This window comes from Astyanax mexicanus, chromosome 3, assembly GCF_023375975.1.
Source record: "Astyanax mexicanus isolate ESR-SI-001 chromosome 3, AstMex3_surface, whole genome shotgun sequence".
Taxonomy (NCBI): domain Eukaryota; kingdom Metazoa; phylum Chordata; class Actinopteri; order Characiformes; family Acestrorhamphidae; genus Astyanax; species Astyanax mexicanus.
Window position 1 is genome coordinate 19,649,750 of NC_064410.1, and position 20,152 is coordinate 19,669,901.

Sequence of the window (20,152 nt, forward strand, 5' to 3'; positions counted from 1 at the left end):
GTCATTTTACTTCTTTTGCAGTTCTTTTTCTTCTTCTATTGTTTAATTTATGGTAGAAGCCTTGCTTTAAAGTCCAACCCATGCAAAACAAAAAGTCCAAAGGTGTAAAACTATGGTTCAGTTTGATCGGGTTAGACCAAATTTTAGTCCTAGATCTAGAACATGCCCCCTTTACACCTGCTATTTTGGTTCAGATCAAACTGAATGTCCAAATGTTCGGACCACAAAAGGTGCTTTTGAGGTCAATTCTATTCACTAAATAGTCTGTAATTGTAAATGTATGAGATTATGAATTTCCCCGACAGTTACTTAACCCTGATCCAGGCTAGCTTCAGTATATATTTAGAGTTCAGAGCTAAATCTGCATTCAGAATGTTCAGTGCACTCCAGGACCAAGCTTAATTCCTGTCTCAGAAACCGTCCCACAAGGTGCAGCTGCATCAGTGTTCACCAGCCCTGCTCCTGGAGATCCGTCTTCCTGCACACTTCAGTTCCAATCCTAATCAAATCCACCTGCTACAGCTAATTGCTGTCTTCAGAAGGACTTGATCAGATGAACACGATGAGTTAAGGTGCATTCCAATCACCCCAGTAGTTCCCTGTAGAGAGAACTACAGTTTAAGTGAGATTCCAAACCCCAGGGAGTGAAGTGATGAGTTTAAAGGAAAGTTCAGACTGTGTGGAGAGTAGTAAGTAATGGTTTATCACTACACAGGAAGTTGACATTACATTTACCCATATTAACTAATCTTTTAGTTTTAGTTTTCTAGACAGGCTTACTTGCAACCATGTGTTAAAACTACCACCACCATGTGTTGGATGTACTATAGCCTCACAATCTCCTGAAAGTTATCTTGCTCTGGCCTTGTATGGACTTTTCTGGAGATGAGGGATATTGACTATTCTCATTGTTTTTATTTATTTATTTATTTATTTATTTTTAGGCAGACTTGTTTGCAACCATGTGTTAAAACTACCGTCACCATGTGTTGGATGTACTATAGCCTCACATTCTCCTAAAAGTTATCTTGCTATGCTCTCTCATTTACTTTTCTGCAGATAGGGGACATTGACTATTCTCATTGTGTTTATTTATTTATTTTTTTTAGGCAGACTTACTTGCAACCATGTTTTTTAAAACTACCGCCACCATGTGTTAAAAGTACTATAGCCTCACATTCTCCTAAAAGTTATCTTGCTATGCCCTATCATTAACTTTTTTGCAGATGGGTGATATTAACTATTCTCATGTTTTTTTTTTTAGTTTTTAGGCAGGCGTACTTATGACCATGTGTTAAAACTACCACCACCATGTGTTGAAAGTGTTATATCCTCATGATTTCCTGAAAGATATCTTGCTATGCCCTTACAAATGGGGATATTGACTATTTCCTTTGTTAGTTTTTAGGCAGGCTTACTTGTAACCATGTGTTAAAACTACCACCACCATGTGTTGGTAGTACTATATTTTTATAATTTCCTGAAAGTTATCTTGCTATGCTTTATCATTTACTTTTCTGCAGATTATATGACTAATATAGGGATAGTGACTAATGTAATATTTTTAAACATTTTTTAGGCAGGCTTTTTGGGCAGGCTTACTTGTAACCATGTGTTAAAACTACCACCACCATGTGTTGGTTGTACCAATACTTTACAATCTCCTAAAAGTTATCTTGCTATTCCCTGTCATTTCCTTTTGTGCAGATGGGGGATATTTACTATTCTCATAGTATTTTAGTTTTTTTAGACAGGCTTAATTTTAACAATGTGTTAAAACTACCACCACCATGTGTTGGATGTAGTATAGCCTCACAATCTCCTGAAAGTCATTTTGGTCTGCCCTTGTATGGACTTTTCTGGAGATGGGGCATATTGACTAATATCATAGTTTTTTTTTTTTTTTTTTTTTTTAAAGCAGGCTTACTTTTTACCATGCATTAAAACTACCACCACCATGTGTTGGATGTACCAAAGCCTCACAATCCCCTGAAAGTCATCTTGCTCTTTCCTGTAATTTACCTTTCTTCAGATGGAACATATTGACTATTTAAATTTTTTTTTTTTTTTTTTTTTTTTTAGAGAGACTTATTAGTAACCATGCCTTAAAACTACCACCACCATGTATTGAATTTTCCAAAACCTCACAATCTCCTAAAAGTTGTCATGCTATTCCCTCTTATTTACTTTTCTGCAGACTTACTTGTATCTATGTGTTAAAACTACCGCCACCATGTTTTTAATGTACTTTTAAGCTTCACAATATTCTGAGAATGATTGTATCTTGCTTTCTTGGTCATCACCAGTGGGTGTGATGTGGGTGTATGGTATAAACTCAGCACCTCAGTGTACCTGGAGTGTACCTATTTAGAGAATGTTTGTAATTGATCGTATCGCACACACTCCCCTAACCTGCATGTGTGAATCACAGATTACTCATCCACAAATCGAGCTGCAGTCAAAACCCACGTATTGGCTACAGCAGCCGTTGCTGCAGGAGAATATTGACATTTTCTTTTACTAACCTTTTCTCCATCTGTCACTGCCGAGTCCCCCTCTCGCCGCTTAATGAAATATACTCAGCCGAGGCGGCGCCAATCACTGCACTTCTCTCTTTTTTTTGGAACGTAAGCATTTCTACGGAGGGACACTCAGGCGAGATGTGAGTGGGTGTGTGGGTGCAGGTGTTGATTTGACCTAAAGTGCTGAACTATGCATCCCTTAAGTATCAGAATGTGCAGAGTCTTGTGAATTGAATGCATTATAGGGACGTGTAGATGTAACTCGACACAATCTATAGGAGAATGATATTCATATTTGAATAGTGTTTATTTTCTGCTATAAGCACTTTTTATTATTCTCCAGTGGAAATTTGTGCTGTTTTGCATTTTTCTATAATCTCTATATCCTGTGATTATCTTGAGGTATGATACCGTTTAGCTGTCTTCTGCAGCATCTCATAACAAAAAAAAAAACCCAAAAAAACAAAGACGTAAGATTTGTGTATTGTTTTTAATATTTATCATTTTTATACGACTTCAGACTACACAGAAATCATATTTTTCCAGGTTAATCACTTTTTATTTTGCAAACATTTAGAATTGTTCATAGTTACCTTCAGAGATTATCAGGGTCAGGCATGGATGAGACAGGTGCAGATACAACAAAAAAAGCTTTGTTAAAAATGAGTTATCCATAATCATTATTAATAATTTTTAATTATAATAATTTGAATACAAAAACTTGTAGTCAAAAACTGTCAGAATCAAAACCAACAAGCAAATACAAAGTTCAGTAAACATACAAAGGGAGATTGATAAAGTCTAGGTGAACTTACGACAAGGCAGTGTCAGAGGGCAAGGCAAAATCAAGAAAATAGTCATAAGAGTCATTAATACAAAAAAAAAAAAAGATCATAAAAAGAAAATAAACAATATTTAGACGGATGATGGACGGAACCAATCTAATACTTGGCCGTGAGTGAATGAAGTGCAGGGGTGTATATATAGTGCATGAAACAGGCGAAATCAATACTCAGGTGATTGTAATCTGGGAAGTTTCATGTGATCAGTCATGTGAGGGAGTGAATGAGTGATGTAAGTGTGAGGTGCATTCTGGGAAATGGTCTGAGAGTCTAGAACTGGGAGATTATTGGTAGACACAGGCACAGAAAACATAGAACCTCCAGTGTCAGGTGTGACAATAATAACCATTTTGATTGTTTGAAAAAAAAAAAAGTTAAATACGTTTCCATGACAAGATGGACAGCTTAAACTTTGCCTCAGCTAAATATAGACAATATAAAATGTCTAAATTATTAAAAATAACCAAGCAGCAACAATAGAGATGTGTCATATTGTACCACATGCAATTATAGCGATAAAAAACCCTCCATATTGTGATTTTGTGATACTGAAAACAAGAATATTTACTGTACTGTACTTTAAAATGTTTGTAGTTTATATACACCAAATATACTACATTTAAGTTTTATGGTAAGTTTTAATTGTTACATTACTTTATTTTAGTTTTTTTTTTTTTTTTTATACAAAGTCGGAGTCTTGGTAATTTACTGTTTACGGAACGCTTACGACAAACTTTATTTTTTTTTGTCTTTTTTATTGTCAGGCAAGCCAGACACACGACAGACAACTGCAGATACAAATCTTTAGAGTCTTTATTAAAGGGCTTAGCAAAAAGGGGATAGTGAGGGACAGGCAAGATCGATAACAAAAGGGCAGCGTACAAAAACAACATACCAAACAATGGTCAGGCAGTACAGGGTCATACACAGAAAATCAAAAAATCTGGGAGCAGGCTAAGGCAAAGGGGATATAAACAAAAGAGGTCGGTAACTAGGCGAACAATAGAATAGGCAAAGTCAAAGGGGAAGTTAAAAACTTCCAAAACAGATTGATAACAGATGGTAGACAAAACAAGAAAATGTGTTGTATGAGAGCTAGAAAACTAGATGCAATTCTCAGCAGAGGCAGGGTAGAAGTGAGGGTTATATGTACATAGGGTGACAGGTGTGTGCAATCAGTAGCTGGGTGAGTGGGAATGGCGTAGCGTCACATAATCCATGGCATGCTGGGAATTGGAGTCCAAATTGGGGTGACAAATTCGTTAGGACTGACAATGATACTTTTTTATATGTTATATAATATTTAAGTAAGTTTCCTTAACTTTATTTTAAAATCAATATTTTCCTGAATAGAAATCAACCAGTTCATGTCCTCCAAACCTTTAGTTTCACTATGTTTGTCTAGTTTTTGCATCTAATTTCAAACAGGCGGCTTCTCCAAGTGTCCTGTAGGAGATTTTAAAGCCCTCAAATTTTCAGAATGTAAATAACTTATTTTACTGCAGAAAAAAATAAGATTTTGATTTAAAACCTCTATGACCCTAATATAAGATTTTGGACATCAGCATTGCCTAAAGTTTTAGTTTTAGAGTGAATAAAAACACTGAACCAGTAAGACTTTTTTTCTTGAGTGTAAAGGCTAATTCACTGTCTGTGTTTGTGTGTGTGTGTGTGTGTGTAGCTGAGCAGCGCAGCTCCGTAAATGAGTCCAGCAGTCTGCTTGGTGGATCTCCGAGACGCCACTGCCGGAGGAAAAGCTCTCCGTATCACACGGGTCAGCTGCACCCAGCCGTACGCGTGGCCGACCTGCTGCAGCACATCAACCAGATGAAGACAGCGGAGGGCTACGGCTTCAAGCAGGAGTATGAGGTAAGAGTGTGCACACACTCACACACTCACACCTACAGAGTGATTCCTGGCCCTATTTTTTTTTTTTAATAAATAGATTCACATTAACTATATTAACTGATTAACAGATCCTATTGCAGTTCATTGATAATCAATTTCTGTCAGCCTTCTATGGGCTATTCCACTTACGTAGCATTTCTTCAATCTTAAAACAGCAGCTTTGAAACTTTTGTGACGTTCCTGTTCTACAGTGATGGGAGTAACGGCGTTGAAATAAACAGCGTTATTAACGTCGTTACTTTTTTCAGTATTACTCAGAATTACTCTGACTGTAACTATAACGCTGTTACCATTTCCCACACCCCGTTACTGCTCGTTACTTTAGACGCTCAATAAACTTTTTTTTTTTACTTCGCGCATACAGACAAAGGCGCAAGTGTGTGTGTGTGTGCGTGTTGTGTGTGTGAGTCACAAGGGAGGGGAGGATGAGATAACCGCCTAAGCAATGATTGGTGTCTTTGCTGTCGTGCACTCTATTCATCTGGCTTATGAAGCATGCTCGCTCTGAGAAGGTGGGGGCCGGGGCCGGGGCCGGGGGTGGGGGGGGTTACGGGGGCAAGTAACACGAAATCCCCCCCCCCCCAAGCCCCTTACTCTAAATTCACACACCTGGTCCACACAGCGGCTCCTCTCCTACTTACTGAACAAACATCATTTATAGGATCATTTTGGCTGCGCTACAATGGAAAATTAAACTCTAAATATGTGGCATGTGTCTCGTCGCCAAGATATTTAGAAAGTTAAGCTTGTTCAGATTTCTGGAGGCAGGTAACGCATGTAACGCAGCTCCGTTAACTAGCTATTTAGCTAGGTAGCTTGTTAGCTAGTTAGCTAGTTAGTTTGGCTAGTCTCCGGATTTGCTAGTCTGCCGATTTCAGCACCCCTGTCTGGAAAAGCACCACACACAATGTCTTCTTGGCTATAACTTTACTGAGAAACTGAAAATACCCAAGATACTGACCTAAGTTACACTGACTCGGGGAAAAAAAATGATATAAACATAATTAGTATCATGGTCAGTCCTGATGCTGTCCTGTCTCTGACTTTGTCACTCTGGACTCCAATACCCAGCATGCCATGGATTATGTGATGCTACACCATTCCCACTCGCCCAGCTACTGATTGCACACACCTGTTAACCAGTGTATATATCCCCCTCACTTCCACTTTGCCTCCGCTGAGTATTGCATCTAGTTTTCTAGCTCTCATACAACACATTTTCTTTTGTTTGGTTTCCGTTATCAAGCTGTTTTGGAAGTGCTTATCTGGCAGGGGTGCTGAAATCGGCACAACACCGGTCATAAGGACACTGTGTGGAGTGGCCGTGTCTCCGGTTTGTGGTTTTAAGATTCAGGTGGTTTTAATACTTTTGTAAGCCACTGTGAAAAACTATAATGCCCTTAAGGATTTAGTTTTTAAAGTTTGAATTTAAATGCGTTGGATCTGCAGAAGTGTAATCCAGACGCTGTGCCTCTAATGCATTGATTTCTCTTTATTTTCAGTTTGATTTAGTTCTGAATCTAAATTACCGTTCTTCTCTGAGGTGAAAGGCCTCGTCCCATTCCCCATTCCATCACAAGCGCATATCGGGCATTCATATCTGCCTGCTCATAATACCGTCCACTGATATTAGCTTTATTCACTGCTTTAATGACACCTCCACCCCCGTCTCTCTCTCTCTCTCTCGTGCTCTCTCTCTCGTGCTCTCTCTCTCCTGCCTCCTTCATTTTTGAAGCTCTTTTACCAATTTTCCCCCATGGAATACAGATGTGGTGCTCGATTCATTAAGCTGAGCTCGGAGGAGGCAGATGAAAATCCCCCCGTAAAATCAATGGACAGGTTGCGCTGGCTGGTCTCGCAGAGCGCCGCGCCCGCAGGAGTAAACAGGATGGAGGTTTGTCAGCGGGAGAGCGGCTGCCAGGCTTCATTACCTGAATTTCCCCGGAGGGAGTCATGCTGTGGCCTCTGAGAGCCACCTATACGGGGCCCGCTGGGGGTAGAGCTGTTGTGTAGAGCCGCAACATTGAGTCTACAGTCGATTAAACGTTGACGAAAAAAACAAAAAAAACACGGCATGAAGCATGGTGATATTAGTATGATAATAAATGTAGACGTTCTGACAGTTCAGTACGTTCTGTACAGTACAACACTGGAAGTGTAGGGGTGACACGACTTAAACCTTGGTTATATTTATTAAACAACAAATACAGGGGTTGGACATTGAAACTGAAACACTTAGTTTTAGATCACAATAATTTATTGTCCCGACGAACAGTTCTGGTGGAAACAGGAGAGTTGAGGTGCACATTGAATTCCCCCGTGATTTGAGCAGCCGTGGTTTTATGTTTTTTGGATACAATCTAGTATACCAATATATAGTAGAGCAGCCTTTTGCTGCAATTTCAGAGCTTTCAAGAGCTTTTTCTCTACCAGCTTTTTTGAGATTTCAAAAATGTTTTGCCCATTTTGTGAAACCCATTTTGTGAAACGCACGTTTCTATTTGGTTAAAATAATAAAAAAAACTCATTTTCGTTCTGCTTCACAAGTATGTGCTACTATGTGTTTTGTTGTGTTAAAATCTCAATAAAATACGTTTAGGGTTGTGGTTGTAAGATGGCTTTTCTGAAATGTGGGGGGTATGAAGGCCTTTGCAAACCACTGTACAGAAGTAGTAGACGTTCCTAATGGTGTCCTGCGATATCCTTCCAAGATTTAATTGGTTCAGTTCTTGCTGATTTTGTGAAAGGGATCAGGTGTTGGTAGCGCATCCAATAGTGGATAAGTGCTGTTAGTCTGGCATGGGGTCATGGCATAGAATCTTCATGGCATAATGTCTTCAAGGAAGGCTCTTTGGATGGCAGCAGTATGAGGATGAGCATTTTCCTGTCTAAATGTACGCCAACAAACCGCTGTGCGCATTGTGATTAATCGATGACATGAATAATAGTCAGTAGTTTAACCAGGTATGAATATAATTGTAGACCTACTCTTCTGACAATGACTTAATAAGTAGATTAAAAGAGCAGATTCAGCTGCACAGTAAGGTACATGGTTTTACATTTAGCTGGAGCTGATTTGCAGTAGCTCATCATGTCCCGTTTAAGGGCTGCTAGAGTGGAAGAAAGAAAGAGAGAGTGAATGAGAGAGAGAGAAAGAGAGAGAGAAAGTGAGAGGCCGAGAGGAATATTGATTGTAGAATTGGACGCAGCATGGATTAAAGAGAGTAAGAGAGAGTGAGTCAGATGAATATGTGGTGCTGAGTGCTGGCTGAACTCTACAGAAAGAGACAGACCATATAGAGATTCATAACTAGAGAGACACGGCAGGATCCTGCTACACCACGCAGGAGAAAAGAGAGAGAGAGAAGTAGATAAAAAGAGAGAGAAAGAGAAGAGAAACAGAAAGAAATATGGATATACAGATAGATGGATGGATAGAAAAGAAGAACTTTGGGGTAGTAAAGACTAAAGCACAGTAAGAAAGAAAGAAAGAAAGAAAGAAAGAAAGAAGTGTTAGAACAACAAAGAAAAGGATAACAATGAAAAAGGATAGAGAAAGAGAGTGTAATAATTAAGAAAGGCAAGGAAGTGGTGAAAGAAAGGTTAAGAGAAAGAAAGAAAGAAAGAGAGTGAGTGAGTGACTGAGTGACAGATCAACAAAGAAAAGGATAAAAAAGAAAAAGGATAGAAAAAAATAGTTAGAAAGGGGCAAAGGTGGGAAAGAAAGAAAGAAAGAAAGAAAGAAAGAATGAATTGAGTGAGTAACAGAACAACAAGGAAAAGGATATCAAAAAGTGAGTGAGTGAGTGAGTGAGTGAGTGACAGAACAAAAAAAAGATAAGGAAAAAGGATATAAAAAGAGGGGTTGAAAAGGACAAAAAATAAGAAAAGAAATAGTAAAGGCAAATGTGGGAAAGAAAGAAAGAAAGAAAGTAATGAGTGAGTGAGTGACAGAACAAAGAAAAAACAGAAAAAGAAGGGTAGAAAGGGACAAAAATAAGGAAAGAAATAGAAAAGTGAAAAAGAAAGCAACAAAGAAAAAGGACAGAAAAAGTGGGAGAATGGGACAAAAATAAGGAAATAAATAGAAAAGACAAAGGTGGGAAAGAGATGTTAGAGAGTACAGAAAAACACAAAAGAGGTGAAAATATAGAGTTGTAAAAAGAACAGTAAAAAGAAAGAAGAAATATAAAAAAGAAAGAGGATTGAGTGAAGGAAGAAGAAGAGAAACAGAGAGAAAGAAAGCTGAGGGGGTTATTGGGTGGGTGGGAGGGTATTGGGATCTGGAGGGGGCAGCAGAATTAAAGGTAGCATTACCTCAGTGAGAGACAGGTAATCCCCTCATTGGCATGCGGGTCTTCCTCTGACCGCTGGTGCAGATGGGCCAGCCTATGGAGAAACACACACACACACACACCACACACACACACGCACGCGTGCTGTTGTGCTTGGGGGAAGAATGGCGGGGTGTTGTGTGTGATGAGGAATTAGCGGCCTCATTTCAGTAAAGTCACAGAGCAGCACGGCTGATCCGGGGCTGCTGAAGCGTGTCGACGCTAAAGAGACTTAGCGGGCGGGGCGGGGGGGTTTGGAGGGGGGGGAGGGGTGGGGGTTTTGTTTTTCTGCGCCCCTTTTCTCATTCACGTCCATTTAGATGCAAACATCCCACCTGGTTTAACGGCAACGGTGGCAAACACCTGTCCGAAATTCAGTGAGGAAAGTGCATTAAATTAAACACCACAAATGTAGCCTATCCTAATGTAACGGCACTGTTACTGTAAGACTGCTGATTGGTCAGTATGGGGTTGAATCTTAATTCCTCTCAGTGATTCTTCCTCATTTTCTTACAAATTTTTGGGTTGAATCTGGATTCATCTCAGTGATTCTTCCTCATGTTCTACAAGATTTTGAGGTCAAATCTTGATTCTTCTTAGTGATTCGTCCTCTTGTTCTTAGAGAGTTTCTGGGGTTGAATCTTGATTTATGTCACTGATTTGCCCCACGTTCTTAGAGAGTTTCTGGGGTTGAATCTTGATTTATGTCACTGATTTGCTTCCACGTTCTTAGAGAGTTTCTGGGGTTGAATCTTGATTTACGTCACTGATTTGCCCCCACCTTCTTAGATAGTTTCTGGGGTTAAATCTTGATTTATGTCACTGATTTGCCCCACGTTCTTAGAGAGTTTCTGGGGTTGAATCTTGATTTACGTCACTGATTTGCCCCACGTTCTTAGAGAGTTTCTGGGGTTGAATCTTGATTTACGTCACTTATTTGCCCCCACGTTCTTAGACAGTTTCTGGGGTTGAATCTTGATGATTTGCTCCCACATTCTTAGAGAGTTTCTGGGGTTGAATCTTGATTTATGTCACTCATTTGCTCCTACGTTCTTAGAGAGTTTCTGGGGTTGAATCTTGATTTACGTCACTGATTTGCCCCCACCTTCTTAGACAGTTTCTGGGGTTGAATCTTGATTTATGTCACTCATTTGCTCCTACGTTCTTAGAGAGTTTCTGGGGTTGAATCTTGATTTATGTCACTCATTTGCTCCTACGTTCTTAGAGAGTTTCTGGGGTTGAATCTTGATTTACGTCACTGATTTGCCCCCACCTTCTTAGACAGTTTCTGGGGTTGAATCTTGATTTATGTCACTCATTTGCTCCTACGTTCTTAGAGAGTTTCTGGGGTTGAATCTTGATTTATGTCACTCATTTGCTCCTACGTTCTTAGAGAGTTTCTGGGGTTGAATCTTGATTTATGTCACTCATTTGCTCCTACGTTCTTAGAGAGTTTCTGGGGTTGAATCTTGATTTATGTCACTCATTTGCTCCTACGTTTTTAGAGAGTTTCTGGGGTTGAATCTTGATTTATGTCACTCATTTGCTCCTACGTTCTTAGAGAGTTTCTGGGGTTGAATCTTGATTTACGTCACTGATTTGCCCCCACCTTCTTAGACAGTTTCTGGGGTTAAATCTTGATTTATGTCACTGATTTGCCCCACGTTCTTAGAGAGTTTCTGGGGTTGAATCTTGATTTACGTCACTTATTTGCCCCCACGTTCTTAGACAGTTTCTGGGGTTGAATCTTGATGATTTGCTCCCACATTCTTAGAAAGTTTCTAGGGTTGAATCTTGATTTATGTCACTGATTTGCTTCCACGTTCTTAGAGAGTTTCTGGGGTTAAATCTTGATTTATGTCACTGATTGGCTCTCACATCCTTAGAGAGTTTCTGGGGTTAAATATAGATTTATGTCAGTGTGTCTTCTTCATGTTATTGCTTGCTCATGTTCTTAGAGAGTTTCTGGGATTGAATCTTGATTCCTGTCAGTGATTCTTCTTCATGTGCTTAGAGAGTTTCTGGGATTGAATCTTGATTCCTGTCAGTGATTCTTATTCATGTTCTTGGAAAGTTTTTGGGATTGAATCCTGATTCATGTCAGTGATTCTTCCGCATGTTCTTAGAGAGTTTCTGGGGTACAATATTGATTCATATCAATAATTCTTTCTCATATTCTTTTCTACAGTTTTTGGTTTTAAATCTTGATTTCTTTTAGTGACCCTTATCAGTTTTTTTAGAGTGTTTGGTTTTTGACCCTGATTTCTGACAAAGGCTTTTCCTCGTTTTCTGAGAGTTTTTTTTTTGTTTTAGTTACTTTCAATGATTCTTCCTAATTTTCTTGTCTTTTGTGATTGAATGTCAATTCCTCGCAGTAATTCTTCTTCATGTCCGTAGAAGTTTTGGGGTTGAACCTTGATCCATCTTAGTTGTTCTTCCTCATGTTCCTTTCAATGATTCTTCTTCATTTTCTTGTCTTTTGTGGTTGAATCTCGATTCCCCAAAGTATTTTTTCTTCATGTCCTAAGAAACTTGTTGGGGTTGAATCTTGATTCCTGTCAGTGGTTCTTCCTCATGTTCTTCGAGATTTTGGGGTTGAACCATGATTACTCTTAGGGATTCTTCCTCATGTTCTTAGAGATTTTCGGATTAAATCTTGATTACTTTCTATGTTTTTCTTTCAAGTGCCTGTAGTTGATTTCCAGTATATTACATATATCAGCTTGGCTGATGTAACACAGATGAAATTCCATATTTCAGATATATTGTGATATGGTCCCTACATCATTCTCAACAAAATTATTACTCTTATTGGACTATTCCTTTATTTATCAACCAGCCAACAACTTGACTGTAACAGTTATGAGCTTATAGAAGTGTTGGATTTTGATTCTTGGTTCCGCTCAGTGTTTTGTCCTCGATTTTTAGAGAGTTCCTGGTTTTGAATCTTCTCAGTGATTCTTACTCATGCACTTTTTCACTTTCTCATGTTCTTAGAGATTCTTCTTTGAGATAAAATCTGATAAAATCTTGATTTTGAATCTTGATTTCCTGTAGTTGATTTCCAGAGAGGTTGTGCTTCATTTCTTCAGAGAGTTGAGATCAACTGAAAATAAATCTTACCTAATTTACAGGTGTACTGAACAAGTTCACATAGCAAAGTATAACTTGGCATATTGACTATTTCTAGTATAGCAATCCATGCACCGTATGTTTTAGGGCAAAGCTTACACCTTGTTAAATCACTGGTCAAAATACTTGTTTTTCTGTAATCAAAAATGTTGATTATGATGAAGAGTTGCCCCAACCCTGGGTTTGAAGTCATTCCCAGCTATTTTACTTGGGTATGGGGCATGACATTTCATAAATGTAGTTCTCTATAATTAAAAAAAAAAATAGTATGTTCCACATACCACTTTCCCTTGAGCACAGACAATGTGATTAGAGCTTTTTGAGAGTTCTTGGTTTTGAGTTTTTGTTTAACTAGTGTTTCTTCCCATGTCTCGTAAAAAGTTGCTAATTTTCAGTCTTGATTCTTCTTCTCTATAAATATAACTGCATATAGTCAATACAATGTTTAAACATTCTGTGTGCTAAATATTGGTAATTTATTTATCAATTTAAGTTCACTCATACTAAACCTTCACTTCCTTTCTTTTCGCAGAGCTTTTTTGACGGTTGGGACGTCACTAAAAAGAAGGACAAGACCAAAGGCAGACATGACACCCTGCTGGAGCGTGAGTGATGTCTTTCACATAGTCTGAGTGAGCAGCTCAGAGAAAGTGTTCTGCTTCACACGGTCAGAGTAGACTGTAAACAGACAGCGGGGGTGCATTTTGTGCCACTGAGCTGTAGTTTCAGTTAATTAGGCAAATATTAGGTTTATTTGGGTGTTACAGAGAATATAGTGACAGTCTGTGACTGTGACCAAAATGGCTACCTAATCCCTCATTAGTGTTGCGCTATATGTGGAGAACTATATGTAGTAGCAGCAGCGAATCACTAGTGAGTTTAGACACTACCTCATCATTAACACGAACATCTGAACTGTGTTTAAAACTGTGTTTAAAACTGTGTTTAAACCACGAGCTGAGCTCTGATTTAAAGTTAGTGAAGCTCTGAGCTGATCATGGAGTAATCTCTCTGACTGTTATATTGTTTAGAAACATAATCCTCACATTAATAATGAACTACATGGAGAAACATGTGAAATTGACAGTGTACACTGGCTCATAATGTTGCCAGATTGGGTGGTTTTATGCCAAATAAATATCTAACCTTTTTTTAGTCCTGCTGATGGAAATTTGAATAAGCAGTGTTTGTTTTGGTCAAAAAGTATAAGTATTTAATTGTTTTATTGCTTTCTTATGTACTGTAACTACTTTTCTAAATATATTTGTTCATGTATTTAGTATTTAAGATTTTTTTTTTTATATTTTATTTAAAATAATGTGTGAATAGACCCTGTAATACTGTTGATAGGCTGAACATCAGCTGTTTAGACGTTTTTCTCTGCATTTTGGCAGATTTGAAACACGCTTTACCCAGTGACTTTACCCAGGTTTTATCTAGATGACAATGTAACAATCTGGCAACCCTAATGGCTCAGTCGCTGTCTGCTCTGATTGTTCAGCTGTCTGTTGAATAGTAGCTCACATAGAAGCTCACAATGCATATTGGGACACATTTAGCTCATGAAGTGTCAAGCAATGTTTACTATAAATCACAGTGCATTGTGGGATTTTATAGTGCCCTTAAAATCATGTTTCAATTCCACTTTACAATTTGGACACTGAGAAAAATGGCGGACGTACTCAATAGTGCCCTAAATAGTAAAAAAGGGAGCCATTCCAATCAAAGCCTGTGTTTCTAAACTATACTGAGCTCATTTCAACCAGATTTTTCACATTATGTAGCCTTATCTGTACTTTTAATTGCTGTATCATAAATTCATCACACTTATTAGACTGTTGGGCTTTAAGGAAAGTGTTTTTTTTTTTTTCTCTAAAAGTAAATGTGCTTTAAATGCTTCTGAGTAAGTGATGTTATAGAACACAGGTCTTCTAATAAGTCTTTGAATCCAGTTGCCAGTTCTGCATTTTGTTCTCACTGCAAGTTAAAATAATGCAATTTAACATTTGTACAAATAACGCCTGGCATTAATATGTACTTTGTATCCAGATATTATGTGGAATTACTTTGATTGAATTCTTCTTAAACTTTTTTTCGCACTATAGGGCTAAAATTCTTTCATTTTCCCAAAAATCATCAGTGCGTATCATCATTTTATTTCCTATAAACAATGGTTTCTCATCAAAATTCAAACAAAAAAGCTGGGAGCACGTGGAAAGTTTACAGTAACGGCGGAGGTTCTACAACGCTGTAGAACTGCTTTATTGGAAAGTGTTGTGATGGACTATTTAAACTAAAAGTGAGTGAGAGTGAAGGATGGAGAATTAAAGAGAAAGAGAGAAGCCCAGATCCAATAATTTCTCATATTAAAGTTTTTTTTTTATATAATTCTGCCTGTGTTTGGGCTACAAGGCCTTCCAAACTAAAATTTTTGAAAGGCACACTTCAAACTGAAGGTTATGAAGAATCATTAGCAAGATGGCTGCGTAAGCGACCAAAGAAACCCACAAATGTAGTATTTTCTATGTTAAAAATGATGATAATCATTTATTTATTAAAATGTAATATTTTACCAATGTATTATGGCTATTGTCTTCATAACAACCATAAAAGTCACTATTACAAAGTCTCTGTATTTGCGCAAGAAGCTAGTAAATAGTTCATTTTATTTCTGAGTTAAGAGTAGTTTGGGAGGGGCACTGGGTGATGTATGGGTTTAGAGGCAGGGCAGGAAGGAGAGCTGATTGGCTGAGCTGCAGCAGCAGCAGGGTGCCTCTGATAGTGGTGAGACCCAGATGGTTTGACGTCAGCAGGGAGCGGTATTATTACTGAGTGATTTATTGATCTGCATACTGTGACTAAAGTACACGGACACATCCTCATCTATAACACAGTTGAACTTGAGAGGGCGCTGCAGAGGCAGAAATTACCGCAATAAAAGCGTTTTTTAAACGGTTATGGGTTTAGTGGCTTTTTAAAAGTGGAATTTAATCATTTTATATGATTTATGGAGAGGTAGGGGTACAAATGAAAAATGGGATTCAGCCCAGGACTGGAAACTGGACCTCTGTTATAGAAAAAGCATATTTACGTAACATTTTAAATCATTTATTTTTGAGAGTAAAAAAAGCTGACAAAGCTGTTTTTGATCCTCTAGATGATCGTCATCGGGTCAAGCTGCACTCTCTTCTAGCTGATCCCAACTCCGACTATGTCAACGCCAACTACATTGACGTAAGTTCCTGTTTAACTTTTTCTATACTCTATTTTATACTGTACATACTGTAGCTTTCAGTAACTTGTGGTAACTTGGTGCTTCAAGTCAAGTCAGTCTCCAGTATTCCGACCCAGAGTTAGAAAATGAAGAATGTAAGAGAGAGGATGGAGGGATTCTGGTAAAGGAGTTTGTGTGAAAACATGAGTGTTTTTTTTTCTTTCCGCTCTGAAACGATTGCCCTTGGGGGATTTCATGCTTCGGCGCTGCTCCATGTCTGAGTTGAGGGGCCTCAAAATGGGCTTTGTCATTCTATCGTTTTTTTGCAACAAGGGAAGATCCTCTGAGTCTAGACGTAGCACTTAATGCCTCATACCAAGGCTGAATTCAACTACGTCAATTCTGCTGATATCCCAGCAGGCTTTGTTCTGCCTGATCCTCGATGTGACTCTGCCATTTGTCCATCTCTTATGAGACAATCCCCTTTACAGTGTCCTGTCATGGCCTATTATGACCAATTTGCTAGTGATCCCAGAGAGTTCGGCTAACAAAAAGGTGAAGGACGACAGTCTTTCCTACCTGTGATTTAAGGAGATTTAAGATTATATTGCATTATCTTATTATTAAGCAATTATATACTTGAGGTTTGTGCTACAATGTGTAATATTGGCACTGCTGTGCTGTGGTCAGTGCCATATTACATGTTATAGCACGACCCTCGAGTGTATTATTGCTTGATTATACCACAGTTCCTTTATTGCTGTTTATTGAAAGATTTTGAGTTAAAGAGGACAAGAAAATACGATCTGTTTGGTTATAAACACTTTAACTGCAAGTTAAAGTAGTTCCATTGCTGCTCTGTTTGTAGCTGCGCTGTTTGGCTTGTAAGCGCTGTATCATTGCTAGGTTACCTGTATGTGATGGAGTAAAACAAGGAGAGCTTTTCAGTTACAGTGCATTACCAGCTGATAACAGCACTAATAAAATGCCTCTCAGCCAATCACATTGCAGAGTCGGATTTAACTGCGGTTTAATGCCACATTTGGCACTATTTGACGTATTTGATGTTTCACTCCAGATTTCTCATTTATCTGTGTACATAAGGAAAAGCTACCCATGTGCACTGATTACCCTCATTTGACCCTGCACTGAAAACAAGTCCTATATGTTGATTTGTTCTTTTTCATGAGCTATTCCTCCTAGTGCTAAGTTCTTAAGTTCTTAGCATTCTATTACCCTACTTTACCCAACCATAACTTTACTTTTTTAACTGTAACTGACCAGATCTCTGTGTTCTGCTTTTCTGTGTTAATCCTGAGAGGCTTGATAGAGAGTTTTAGATGGTATTGTCTGTTCTTTCTTAGAAACAATTTATGATTTATTTAGTATTGTTGCTTCAATCTTGTGGGCTTTGTAGAAGGTAAAAAATGCAGCTTTATTACCCTGCTGTTTTAAATTTAGTCACTGTTTTCAAGCTAAACAGAACAGAAAAAGTAACAGTTTCTAAGTTTTCTTTTCTTTTAGTTTTTAATTTGTTTTCCTACATTGTAAATGAATACAGAAGTTATCCAGACTATGAAGGAACACATAAGGAATCATGTAGTAACTTTAAAGTGTTAAACAAACCATCTGTGGTGCTGTTAATTTGCAGTTTATGAGGCTGGTAACTCTGACGAACGTATTCTGTACAACAGAGGAAGTTCTTAGTCTTCCTTTCCTTGGGCCACCTGATGAGTGCCAGTTTCATCATACCATTTTTAATAGTATTTGTGACTGCACTTAAGGATACTTTTTGAACTGACTGACCTTCATTTCTTAAAGTATTTTTTTCTTGGCTTAGTTGAGGAGTTCTTGCCATAATGTGGATTAGATCATTAATCACATAGTGCTATTCATTGTATACCGTAACTCTACCTCTTCACAACTTTACAACTGATGCTCTCAAACACATTAAGAGGACAAGAAATTCAAGTTATTAACTCTTTACAAGTTCAAGCACAGCTGTTTACTGAAAGCTGAACATTCCAGGGGACTCTACCTCATAAAGTTGAATGAGAAAATCCAGCCAAGATGTGCAAAGCTGCCATCTAAACAAGAGCTGCTACTTTGAAGAATCTAAAATATAAAACATATTCTGGTTTGTTTAACACGTTTTTGTTTACTTGTTTGTTTAATCAAATTAATTTTTTTGACTGGTGCTGTAAATATTTTAGTTGCTTACACTGCATGAAGTGGTACCACCATGTACCGACAGAAGACGTTTGACGAAAGAGAAGACCGGTCACTGGTTGAAATCTAAATAAGACACTCATAACACTCTGTATGATGTGTGTTTACTGATACTGAAGTCATGCACTTCAATAAAAAAGAGACAAGTTCGACAACTGGGATAGTGTCCATGCTAGGCTAAAGGCTAATCTCATAGCAGTGGTGCATTCAAGAGTAATATACAAGTTTCTCTGTTAGGGACAATCTTGTGGACAAAAACTACCTCAGATTTCACAGCATTAAGTATTAATTGACTCAGCATATTTGCTAAACAGGCTAAGCTAGTGTTAGCGTGTTTCACTGGGTCGTGTCTGTACAAATGGTATGGGAAAACATTTCTTGGTAATTTAGCATGTAAAAAGAATCAGTTACAATGCTTTCACTCTTGTATTTGGTTCCTTTGGTTCAAATCAGTTGATAAGTTTGTTTACTTGGATTGTTTTTCCCCTCGGTTTGGTTTGTTTTCACAAAGGCAAAAATGGTACCTAAATGTGCCCCAACAAACCATGAGAGCACAGTTTGTTCTCTGATTGGTCAAGCAGGCTGGCACAGAAACAGGAAAGTAAATATAACAAGATAGTCCAGTGTTCCAGACCAGCACATATACAGTATTTGTGCAGTGTAAAACTGCTTTAACACTGAACGCAAACACAGTTTGTTTTATGTGTAGCACAGTTCAAATATCCTTACAGGAAGTGGATCTGTACAGCATTCAGTGTGAAAGATGTAGCATGTAGCAGCAGTAGAGCTGGTATTATTTAGTAGCTGTAGTCATTATCTGGGGAATTAATCAGGCTTAACTGCACCTGAACAGCAGTTTAGCTCAAATATGAAGAGTGTATTTGATAGTTGGGGAGGTTTGTGGTCAAATCATGTTCTCACCACAAACAAACCTCTCCAAACCTCTAAATTCTACTAGTTAAGACTTCATTTTTGCCAAAGTGACTTTCAGAAGAGCAAGCGATGCTAACAGTGGCTAGTATTGAAACTCTGCTACAAGTGATCTGTTCTAAATCCCTCTTTTTTCTCAGGACCTTCTTCTTCTTCTTTACTTCGTCTTCTCTCATCACTGTAATTAGACTGTTTACCTTTTCTCTCCTTCCTCTTTCCACTCTCTGTTTTTTTTCCTACTATCCTCTTCTCCTTGTAAATTGGGATCTCTTAGATTCGGATAAACAGGGAAGTAAGTAATGATTTTTTTTTTTCTATTGTTCTTCTTTTCCCAGTATTGTTCATTGCTATGTTTGCTTTGTCTGTGGCAATACAGCAATCCTTTTTTTTTCCCATTTAAAACTTTTTTTAAAAAAACTTTTCATTTGTTGTCTTTGCTATGTGATCCGTCTCACGCTTGGCTTAATTCCCATCACCTCAGTTTTAATCACCTTCTTATCCTAAAACTAATCTTGGTCCTAAAGATTGGTTTCATTGGATGCTCCATTCAAAATTGCCTACATTTCAACTGCTGTATTTTTTTATGTGTACCTGATGAATTCCTGATGAAAAATGAACTGAGAATGTTCATTTCTGATACAGAAGTTTAGGCTCTTATGCTTTTTTTTTATGAGCAGTGATGGAGATAAACACATAATGGATACATACATGCAAAAAGTGTAAAAAAAAGTATTCACATTCATTACTCTAGGGTTTAAAATACTTCTGTAGAAGTGAAAGTATCAACTCAAGCTTTTTACTCTTTAAGTAAAAGTGTAAAAGTACTGCTTTCAAAACTACTTAAATTACAAAAGTAAAAGTAATATCAGGGGAAAAAATACGATTAAGTACAAAAGCTTAGGCTGCACCACAGGAGCCTTGGGATGCACTAGGCCTCTTATTCCAGCTGCATATATGCCCATTGAAAAATTAATGTATTTAGTAGAATGTAAATATATTAAAGAAGCTTAGTTGGATGTTTGACTGGAGTTCTCTTGAGTC

At 38.0% G+C, this 20,152-nt stretch overlaps 1 protein-coding gene across 5 annotated transcripts in view; it reads left to right on the forward strand.

Annotated features, from left to right (window-relative positions):
- Nucleotides 1-20,152, forward strand: part of ptprua (protein tyrosine phosphatase receptor type Ua) — a 558,925-nt gene that overhangs the window by 466,672 nt on the left and 72,101 nt on the right. For 3 of the 5 annotated variants that reach the window (XM_049476164.1, XM_022682961.2, XM_049476162.1), the window contains 4 exons: nucleotides 5,046-5,233; nucleotides 13,271-13,343; nucleotides 15,896-15,972; nucleotides 19,386-19,403. In XM_049476164.1, the coding sequence (XP_049332121.1) occupies nucleotides 5,046-5,233; nucleotides 13,271-13,343; nucleotides 15,896-15,972; nucleotides 19,386-19,403 (356 nt within the window). The remainder of the gene's footprint in view (nucleotides 1-5,045; nucleotides 5,234-13,270; nucleotides 13,344-15,895; nucleotides 15,973-19,385; nucleotides 19,404-20,152) is intronic. The other 2 variants (XM_022682962.2, XM_049476163.1) reach the window with 1 other exon arrangement.